The sequence below is a fragment of the Colius striatus genome, chromosome 24, assembly GCF_028858725.1.
Source record: "Colius striatus isolate bColStr4 chromosome 24, bColStr4.1.hap1, whole genome shotgun sequence".
In the NCBI taxonomy this organism is placed as follows: Eukaryota; Metazoa; Chordata; class Aves; order Coliiformes; family Coliidae; genus Colius; species Colius striatus.
In genome coordinates, this window is record NC_084782.1 from 3,946,404 (window position 1) to 3,956,561 (window position 10,158).

At 66.4% G+C, this 10,158-nt stretch overlaps 2 protein-coding genes across 4 annotated transcripts; one reads left to right on the top strand and one right to left on the bottom strand.

The window, feature by feature from the left end:
- Window positions 1-1,337: 1,337 nt before the first annotated feature.
- On the top strand, window positions 1,338-4,305 carry EVA1B (eva-1 homolog B). Its single transcript, XM_062014533.1, has 3 exons — window positions 1,338-1,462; window positions 3,064-3,174; window positions 3,267-4,305. Exons 2-3 carry the CDS (start codon window positions 3,108-3,110, stop codon window positions 3,668-3,670), a joined length of 471 nt encoding a protein of 156 aa, XP_061870517.1. The 5' UTR covers window positions 1,338-1,462; window positions 3,064-3,107; the 3' UTR covers window positions 3,671-4,305.
- A 326-nt stretch (window positions 4,306-4,631) lies between these two features.
- LOC133627713 (protein bassoon-like) lies at window positions 4,632-6,742 on the bottom strand. Of its 3 annotated transcripts, XM_062014522.1 has the most exons (7): window positions 6,474-6,742; window positions 6,223-6,268; window positions 5,916-6,027; window positions 5,489-5,550; window positions 5,090-5,411; window positions 4,927-4,990; window positions 4,632-4,849 (listed from the first exon to the last, which is right to left on the bottom strand). In XM_062014522.1, the coding sequence occupies exons 1-7, from the start codon at window positions 6,714-6,716 to the stop codon at window positions 4,811-4,813; spliced, it is 888 nt and encodes a 295-aa protein (XP_061870506.1). In that variant the 5' UTR covers window positions 6,717-6,742; the 3' UTR covers window positions 4,632-4,810. The 3 variants fall into 3 exon arrangements, with proteins under 3 accessions (XP_061870506.1, XP_061870505.1, XP_061870504.1); XM_062014521.1 differs by having other exon boundaries at window positions 4,632-4,990; window positions 5,090-5,390; XM_062014520.1 differs by having other exon boundaries at window positions 4,632-4,990.
- Window positions 6,743-10,158: the final 3,416 nt, after the last annotated feature.

The window sequence follows — 10,158 nt, forward strand, 5'->3', positions numbered from 1 at the left end:
TGGCCCATCCTGCAGAGCTCCAGCCACGGCTCCTGCTGCCTCCTTCCCCTGCTCCCAGCCCCGAGGCAGCTCCAGCATCGCCCTCCCCTGCCCCCCTCAGCCTGGGCACAGGGAAAGGTGTGAGCAGGGAGAGGAGAAGCTGCCCTGGCTTTGGCTGTGAGGGCTGACCCTGCTTTTTGTGGCCCTCTCTCCCACTCTGCTGCAGGCAGCGAGCGAGTAGCAGATGTATTTGTAGCGTGTTGTTGCCTTCTCTTGCCCTGGCCTGGGGCTGGCAGCTGGGGCTGGCCTGGGCCAACCTCCAGGTGTCTTTGTGGGGACAGGGATTGACCTGAAACTCCTTGGCAGCATCGGGCATTACGTCCTGCCTGTGCCATCCCCAAAGCCCCTGGGCTGGGGACAGGCAGGGAATCATGAACACTAACACAGACTCGATCAGCGTCATCCCCCCCTCAGCCAGCTGAGCCAGTAGCCTCAAGTCTTAGCCTTATTTATTTTGAAGATGGTAGGTCTGTCCTGGCACCCCCCAGTGTGCCACCACCCCCCTCTGTGCCACCAGCAGCAGAGCAGGGACCCTCACCCCTGGGGCTCAGACCCCCAGCTGGGGCCCAGCTCTTTCCATCTGGTTTTTCTCCTCTCTCCCTCCCTTCTATTTTGTTTGTGTGTATGTGTGTGTTTCCTAAAGTTAAAGCAATATTCTGGGGCCTCTGCAAGGCTGTGTCACACCCACTATTCCTGCGCACCGGTCCGAGCCAGTAAATCCCACGTGTATTAAAGCAAACTGGAAGCGGGGGAGTGGTGGGAGGGCAGGAGGGGCGGGGAGGGGCCGCGGCGCGGGACGGGCCCGATCGCTGTAAGAGAAAAAGAGAAAAGAAAAGAAAAAAAATGAGGAAAAAAATTTGTATAAAGACATTATTTTTGTACTACATCGAAACTGCTCCTGCATGTCGGCAATAAAACTTCATACCGAGCCCCCCGCGCGCAGACAGCCTGCGGGGACGGACGGGACGGGCGGGGGGGGTGTGAGTGGGGAGCGCGGGGACCGGGGTCCTGCTCGCGGAACCGGGGCTGAGCCCGCTCCGGCCCGGGGGGATCCACTGAGCACCGAGCGCCGCGTCCCAGGGCCCGGCCGCGCCAGCCCCGACGTGTGCGGGGGACACGGGCGGGTGGGAGCCGCTGCGAGGGGCAGCGCCGGGGCCGGGGGCTGCTCCCTGCACCCGCCGTGCCGGCTCCGGGGGGCAGCCGGGCCGGGGGGGGCTGGAGCTCCGCCCGCTCCCCGCTCCGGGCGGCTCCGCGCGGCGGCCCCGGGGGAACGGGCGATCCCGGCCCCGGCCCCGCTCGCCCCATTGGCTCCGGCGGGGAGCTCCGACCGCCCGCCGCCCAGACGTTTCCTGCCGCGGCCCGACCCGCCTCGCTCTGCGGCCCCAGCGCCGCGCTCCCGCCGCCCCGGCGAGCACCGGCCCCGGTGAGTAGCGGCCCCGCCGGTCCCGGGGCTCTGCGGGGGACTCGGGGCGTCCCGACGGGCCCCCAGCGCCCCGCGCCCACCCGACCCCGGCGGCCGCGGCGTCGCGGAGCTGCCCCGGCCCGGCCCGGCCCGGCCCGTCCCGTCGGGGAGCTGCGGGGCCGGGGTTTGAGGGCGCGGGGCCGGGGTTTGAGGGCGCGGGGCTCGCTGCTGGGATGCAGAGCCCGCGGCGCGGGGGTTGAGGACACGGGGCTGGGGTTTGGGATTTGGGGCTGGGTGAGGGGGGATCTCGCTCGCCCGGGTGTCCCGGGCAGCCCCGGCTCCGCGGCGGGGGCTCGGTGCCGTCCTGCCCGGGACGCTGCGCCCACCAGGACCCGGCTCTCTTCGGCGTCCCCACTGCCCCGGGGCTCGCCGTGCCCTGAGCCTGCTGCAGCAGCGGGCACCGAGCAGCCCAAGCGGCCCTGGGGCCAGCCCTGCCACTGCTGGGGGTCCCTGGAGCCCCACGGCGGGGGTCTGCCCCTCCAGCCCCATGCGGGGCTGTGCAGCTCCCAGCTGCCCCCCTTGCGGGGGCTGGCGATGGGGCTGCCGTGCAGGGGAGGGCCGGGGCCGTCTTGGGGATGCTGCCGGCCGTGTTTCGGGGTGTCCCGCCACGAGGCTGCTCAGCGGCACGTCCCGCGCCGTGGCCCCGCGGCACTGGACTGTCCGAGGCTGTTCTGCTGATGTGTCACATTTTCTGCATTTCTTTCCTCATTCCTCTCTCCCTGAAGCCGTTTCTGGGAAATGAGCTCGGCCCCTGCCAGGGCTGGGTCCCTCCATCGCCTCCTCCCTGCCTCCCCTCAGCCTGCTGCCCCACTCCTGGGGGGCCACAGCACCCCACAGCCCCACACCAGCGCTGGGGGGGCAGCGAGGGGCTGCAGGGACAGGCTGCCAGGGCTGCTGCTTGGTTGCTCGGGGCAGTAGGAGGAGGATGCTCAGCCCTGCACACCAGCGAGGGCTCAGGCTCCCAATCCCGTGGGTGTCGTGGAGGAGATGCCACAGGGTGCCCACGTCCCCTCCCAGCTCCCAGGACAGGCCCCACTGACCACTGACTTTTGCACTGAGGCCCTGCCACGGGGCCTCACAGCAAACAGCCGAGGCTGGAGCTGGGCTGGGAGCAGGATGGGGTGCAGAGAGCGTGTGGGGAGCAGACGAGTGCGTGCCCAGGCAGCCCCAGCTCCGCCGTGACCCCGCTGGCGTGGGCAGCCTGGCAGGGATGTGCTGGCACCCCTGGCCCTGTCCCCATGGAGCCAGCCCCGTGTCCCATGTCTGTGCCCAGAGCTGGAGCAGGCAAAGCCTGGCCCGGTGCCGCAGATCCGCCCGACTCGGTGTCCTGGAGGAGCCGCATCCGTCCCGGTCCCACAGGAAGGCCGGGGGAGTGCGATGGCTCCGCCTCAGCACCTGATGGGGTTTGGCCCCAGCTGAAGCATCCCAGACTGGGCACAAGCTCCTGCTGTGCCTCGGGCCATGAGCACATGCAGGAATGGTCTCAAAGTGGACATGGGGATTCAGGGTGGGGGGGAAATCCACCCCCCAGCAGCCCCCTTGCTCAGTCCCACGTCCCACAGATGCTGAGCACGTGCCGTCCCCAGAGACCCTGAGCGTGAGCAGGATGGAGAGCCGCAAGCGGGACATGGAGCTGCTGAGCAACAGCATGGCCGCGTACGCACACATCCGAGGTGAGCCCGGCCACAGCCCCCAGGGACACAACACCCCAAGGCTCCCACGGACCCCTCGGGCCTGTCCCTTACCCCCCCTGCTCTCCCCGCAGCCAACCCCGAGAGCTTCGGGCTCTACTTCGTGCTGGGCGTCTGCTTCGGGCTGGTGCTGACCCTGTGCCTGCTGGTGCTGCGCCTCTCCTGCCGGTCCCCCCCGCGCCCCCCGGCCCGGCCCAGGGACCTCAGCGAGGACGAGGACGACGAGGACGAGGAAGACGAGGACACTGTGGATCGCGCGGCATCCGAGTCGCTGCTGCCCGTGACCGAGATCCCTCTGGAGAGCCACGGCCCCGGGGACGGGACGCCGGCCGTCAACGTGTTTGCGTCGGCGGAGGAGCTGGAGCGGGCGCAGCGGCTGGAGGAGCGCGAGCGCATCATCCGCGAGATCTGGCGCAACGGGCAGCCCGACATCCTGGGCACCGGCACCGGCACCCTGGGCCGAGTCCACTACTACTGAGCCCCGGCACCGTGCCCCCGCCGGAGCTGCCAGGGAGCCCGTGTGGCGCCGGGGCTCTGCTCACTGCCCCTGCGCTGGAGCTGCCCCGGAGCGTCCGCACCGCTGCCGTGGGCGTCCCCGGGGCCAGACTCTTCCCCCACTGCTGTGGGACATGATGCACTTTGAGCCGTTGGTACGACTGCTGGCACCAGCCAGGGCCCCAGGAGCCTGTTGGGACGTCCCAAGGACAGGGCAGAGCTCTGCCGGGCTCGGCCACGGGCACCGGCCCCGTTGGCTCAGCACCGACCCATCCCATCGCCGTGGGGCACGGTCAGGCTGTACATCCCTGTGGGCTGTGGCATCCTGCCCCTGAAACATGGTGCTGTGACACATTCCCTGCCTGGAGCCCAGCGTGGTGGCTGCTGGGGGGGTCCCAGCTGCCCGTTCCCTCCCCTCAGCCCCACTAAAACCCGCCGTGTCCCTCCCGGCCTCGACCCTTCACCCTCCCGGCGGATGTTTCCCGCGGGGCTCTGGGTGCTCCCACGGGGCTGGGCCGCATCCTGCCCACGCTCCCAGCACCGGCCCAGCCCCATGGGGCCCCGCTGCCCCTTCCCCAGCCCCCTCCCCGACAGCTTTATAAAAATAGCTCCTTCCCAGGCCGGTCCCAGATGTTTTCCAGATGTTGCCTGGCCCCACGCCGGCGGCTGGAGGCCAGGATGTGCTGGGGCTGGGAAACAGTGCGGGGGCTGCAGGAGGAGGAGGAGGAAGAGGAGGAGGAGGTGCTGCCTCAGCCCTCCCGTGAGGTCTGGCTCTGCACACCCTGCCAGGACAGCGCAGGGGGCGGCAGGGGGCACTGGTGGGCAGAGCCTCCAGGATGGCACATCCACCTCCCCTGCCCTGGGGGACCCCTCTGCACAACCCTTGGGCTGAGCCCCAGGGCCCTGCCCTCCCCAGCAGCCACACAGCAGCATCCTTACCCAAAACCAGTTTATTTTAAACAATCTCTCTGTGCTCAGAGGCTGAGGCTGTGCCATGCTGCAGAGGGCAGTGCCCAGCTGCAGCCTGTTCAACGGGGCAGCGGGATCAGGGTTCCCCCTGTGCCCTCCTCCTGCCCCACAGCCCGGGGCTGCAGAGGGGTGGATGCTGCAGCCTCTGACCACACTAACAGGGCAGCACCTTCCTCACGCGCTCAATCTCTGCCTGTGGGGAGCAGCAGTGAGTGCTGGGGGGCTGGTGGGCACCCTCAGCCATGGGGCAGCTGCTCCCCAGGGCCTCACCTGCAGCTCCTGGCGCTTGGCACGCTCCTGGCACAGCTCCAGCCGCAGATCCTCCAGGTCCCGCCTGCAACAGCCCAGAGATGGCTCAGCGGGGCCAGACCCCACGGTGGGGACCCTCCCAAGCACCTCCAGCACCCCAAATCCCCCCCACACCCGCACTCACAGGTGCTGCACTCGCATCAGGTCCACGAGGATGTGCAGGGTCCGGACCTCAGCCTTCAGGTCATCCAGTGCCAGCGTCTCCTCCGGCCACGGCCCCAGTGGCACCCCCGGCAGCCTGGCAGCGGGCAGAGGGGCACAGAGCCCGGCACAGGGCAGCCCCGGGGGCTGCTCCCCCCAGCACAGCCCCCCCGTGCTGCCCAGGCTGAGGCTGGGTGGCCGCTGGCCTGGCACCCGGGGCCGAGTGGCTGTGGGGTGGCTCAGCTTGGCCGTGGTGACTGGTACCGCACCGAAGCCATCAACCTCTGCCAAAGGGATGGCGTCAGCTGCCAAAGGGATGGTGTCAGCGCCTGGCACAGCTCTGCCATGGCCACAGTGCCTGGTGCTGGCACCCAGCACTCACCTGTGTCACCAGCTCTGCCACGCTCCGCGTCAGCCGAGGCGCCGGGCTGAGCACCGCCGGGCCTGGGGGTGAATTGGCACAGCCACGCTCAGCCCCTGCCATGGGGCAGAGCCCCTCCCCACAGCAGCATCACCATGGGGCAGAGCCCCTCCCCACAGCAGCATCACCATGGGGCAGAGCCCATCAGCACAGCAGTATCACCATGGGGCAGAGCCCAGCCCCACAGCAGGATCACTATTGAACAGAGTCCCTCCCCACAGCAGGATCACCATGAGGTAGATCCCAACCACACAGCAGGATCACCATGGGGCAGAGCCCATCCCCACAGCAGGATCACCATGGAGCAGATCCTAGCCCCACACCATGGTGACTGCCCTGGTCCCGTGGGCACGGCAGCAGCCCTGGCACAGCCATCTGCTTCTCTCACCTGCTCACCAGCGTGGGGGCTGGCTTGGCCTTGGCAGGGACGGGGGGAGCAGGGGCCATCCTCTTGCTGGGGGGCAGCTTGGCCACCTCCATCCTCGCTGGTGCTGGGAGCTCTGGAGGAGGCAGGGCCGGGGCTGGGGCTGGCACGGGGCAGCTCCGGGGGCACAGCCGGGTGAGCACGGGGCAGGAAGCGCTTCCTGCCTGGGAGCCGCAGCCACAGCACCGGGGACCTGCCCCAGGCACGAGAGTCCTGCCCTGGGCACGTCCCCATCCCTCCCTCCTCCCCTGGCCCCAGAGCAGGGACTCACCTTGGTGCTCCCCCTCGTCCCTCTGCCCGTCCTTCGCTGTCTCAGTCTGTGGGGAGCAAAGGGGCTCAGCAGGCCCCAGGGGAAGGACCCTCCTTGCAGCCCCTCTCCCTGGGACAGCCACCATCTGCCTTGGGCCTTGGCTGTGGGGTCAGGGGCAGCCTCCCCTCTTGCCAGCCCCTCACCCAAACCCTGCACCCAGCCCAGCACCCCACAGCACCCAGCCCAGCACCCAGCCCAGCACCCCACAGTACCCAGCCCCGCTGCGGTTGGTGCTTCCTCTGCAGGCAGCTGTGAGCCTTCCCCGTGCCCTGGCACCGCGGCACGATGCCATCCCAGCGCCGCCAGCCGTGCCACAGCATCCCTCTGCCACCAAACCCCGCCATCCCACCGAGCCCAGGCACCAAAGATGGCTGCAAGGATGATCCACACCAAGAGATGGCCACAGGCAGGACGGCCACGGGCCGAGGACAGGGCTGCCACGGCCTTGTCGCCATTGCTGCCAGCAGCCGGGGTCAGTGGTGCCCAGCGTCCCGCCAGCCCCGGCTCCTCCTCGGCAGCTCCCTCAGCTCCTGGGGCAGCGGCTCAGCCTGGGAGCGGCCCCACGGGGACAAACCCCTCCTGCAGGACCCCTGAGCTGCGGCCGCCCCGTCCTACCTGCGGCGTGGGGCTGGCGGCCGGGCCGTGCCGAGCGGTGCCGTGCCAGGCTGCCCCGGCTGCCCCGGCTGCCCCGGCTCTGCACCACGCACGTGACGCCAGAGGAAACGGGCTCCGTGCTGGGAAGGAAGTCGAGGCAGAGAGCACCTCGGTGCAGGTCCAGGCCACATCCCTGTGCCCCGTGCGGCTGCTCCTGTCTCCTGGCATGGCCGGGCAAGGCTGCCCCGGCCAGGTGGCTGCCACAGCCCGACTCAGCAGCCTCTGCATCCCGGGATGGCCTCAGCTGTGGGAGAGCAGGGCTTGGGGAGGCTGGCAGGGACTGCTGGCATGGCACACAGCCACATGAACCCAGGCAGGGCAGCTCCAGCACAGCCCCTGCTCACCATAAGCACTGACAGGAGCTCCACAAAGCTGCTGTGGAAGAGCCCTGGGTGGTGCTGGCACTGCCCATCCCACCAGCCCTTCACCTCTGTCCTCTGACCGGCCTCTGCCAGGGAGCAGCCCCGGCCCTGCAGCCCTCACCGTGCTGAGCATCCGGACGACATCTCCCCCTGCAGCGGCAGCTCCGGGCTGCAGCCAAACAGGACCCGGCAGAGCTGTGGCTCCTGCTCTGCAGGGACAGACAGAACAGGGGTTGTGGGGTCTGGCTCCTCCTCAGATCCCCCAGCACCCTGAGACCCTCCAGCACAGGGATGGGGAGACTCACCCAGCTCTGGCAGCAGAGCTCTGCCTGAGGAGGAGGAGGAGATCCAGGGGGCACGAGGGGCTGGGGATCAGCCCTGGCAGCACTGACCTGCAGTGCCCTGTGTCTCCCCAATGCAGAACCCCTCACTCACCTCGTCCTCTTGGCACTGGGAAGTGCCTGGACATCTGCAGCTCAGCATTGCTGCCAGGGCAGGCGTCTGTGGGAGGGGGTTCCTGAGCCCCAAACAGCTTCAGGGAGCACAGACAGTGCCTGCAGGGAGCTGCAGCTGCAGCCACAGCCCCGCAGCACAGCACAGCCCCACCGCAGCATCGCTCCCACAGCTGCACTGCGGGACACAGGCCATGACCCTGCTTGTGGCACGAGCAGTGCCGGAGCCCCACAGTGCCAGGGCCAGGCCCCGTCCCCCATGGGCCACCCCCTGATGCAGGCAGCAGCCTTGGGGACACACAGCAGCAGGGTGAGTCCGTGACAAGGGCCAGGGCTGCAGCCAGAGAGGTCAGGAAACCACCCCATGGGAAGGAAGAGCTGAGGGAGAGGAAGAGCCTGGGAGCTGCTGGCAAACTCAAAGAGAGGTTGTCCTCTTCCTCCCCCACTGGCACTTCCTTTGGTGCAGCCAAATCCCTGCAAGTAGCTGCACAGGAACCATCTGGGCTGTGCTGGAATCACCTGGACTGTTCTGGAATCATCTGGGCTGTTCTGGAATCATCTGGGCTGTGCTGGAATCATCTGGACTGTTCTGGAATCATCTGGGCTGTTCTGGAATCATCTGGACTGTTCTGGAATCACCTGGGCTGTTCTGGAATCATCTGGACTGTGCTGGAATCACCTGGGCTGTGCTGGAATCACCTGGACTGTTCTGGAACTACCTGGACTGTTCTGGAATCACTTGGGCTGTGCTGGAATCACCTGGACTGTGCTGGAATCACCTGGACTGTTCTGGAACTACCTGGACTGTTCTGGAATCATCTGGGCTGTGCTGGAATCACCTGGACTGTTCTGGAATCACCTGGACTGTTCTGGAACTACCTGGACTGTTCTGGAATCATCTGGGCTGTGCTGGAATCACCTGGACTGTTCTGGAATCACCTGGACTGTTCTGGAACTACCTGGACTGTTCTGGAATCATCTGGGCTGTGCTGGAATCACCTGGACTGTTCTGGAATCACCTGGACTGTTCTGGAACTACCTGGACTGTTCTGGAATCACCTGGGCTGTGCTGGAATCACCTGGGCTGTTCTGGAATCACCTGGGCTGTTCTGGAATCATCTGGGCTGTGCTGGAATCACCTGGACTGTTCTGGAATCATCTGGGCTGTGCTGGAATCATCTGGACTGTTCTGGAACTACCTGGACTGTTCTGGAATCATCTGGACTGTTCTGGAATCATCTGGGCTGGGCTGGAATCATCTGGGCTGTGCTGGAACTACCTGGACTGTTCTGGAATCATCTGGGCTGTGCTGAAACCACCTCGGCTGTGCTGGAATCACCTGGACTGTTCTGGAATCATCTGGGCTGTGCTGAAACCACCTGGGCTGTGCTGGAATCACCTGGGGTGTGCTGGAATCATCTGGACTGTTCTGGAATCACCTGGGCTGTGCTGGAATCACCTGGGCTGTGCTGGAATCATCTGGACTGTGCTGGAACTACCTGGACTGTTCTGGAATCACCTGGACTGTTCTGGAATCATCTGGACTGTTCTGGAATCACCTGGACTGTTCTGGAACTACCTGGGCTGTGCTGGAATCACCTGGGGTGTGCTGGAATCACCTGGGGTGTGCTGGAATCATCTGGACTGTGCTGGAACTACCTGGACTGTTCTGGAATCACCTGGACTGTTCTGGAATCATCTGGACTGTTCTGGAATCACCTGGGCTGTGCTGGAACTACCTGGACTGTTCTGGAACTACCTGGGCTGTTCTGGAATCACCTGGGCTGTGCTGGAATCATCTAGGCTGTGCTGGAATCACCTGGACTGTTCTGGAACTACCTGGACTGTTCTGGAATCACCTGGGCTGTGCTGGAATCACCTGGGGTGTGCTGGAACTACCAGAGATGTACTGTAATAATCTGGGCTATTCTGGAACCACCTGTGCTGTGCTGTCTGGGACTGCAGCAGGGTGAGCTCAGCTCTGCAGATGGGCAGCCCCTTGCTGTGAGGGGAGTGGAGAGGTGAGTGGAGCTCCAGCAGCAGCTCCAGCCCCCCCCTGACCCAACACCAGCACCCAGAGGCACCCACAGCACAACACCCACGCTGAGCCCCCCAAGGCACATCCCTACCTGAGCTGCACCTGCAGGCAGCAGCCAAAACGGGTTGGAGTGGGCAGAGGCTGGTCCAGGGAGTGAAGCTCCGAGGCAGGAGCTGTGCCAGGCTCAGAACCTCCCAGGTCTCACCGTGTGCCCGTCACCTTCAGCGTGGAGGGGAAGTGAAACCCAACCCACAGAGGGGCTGAAAGCCACAACCCCTGAGTGTGCTGGGCTGCTGTGGCCATGCTGCTGGTGGCCCTGAGTAGCCCACAGCTCCCTGTCTGCTGACCCACAGAGCAGGGAGGGGGCTGGGAGGCTGCTGCTGGGGAATGG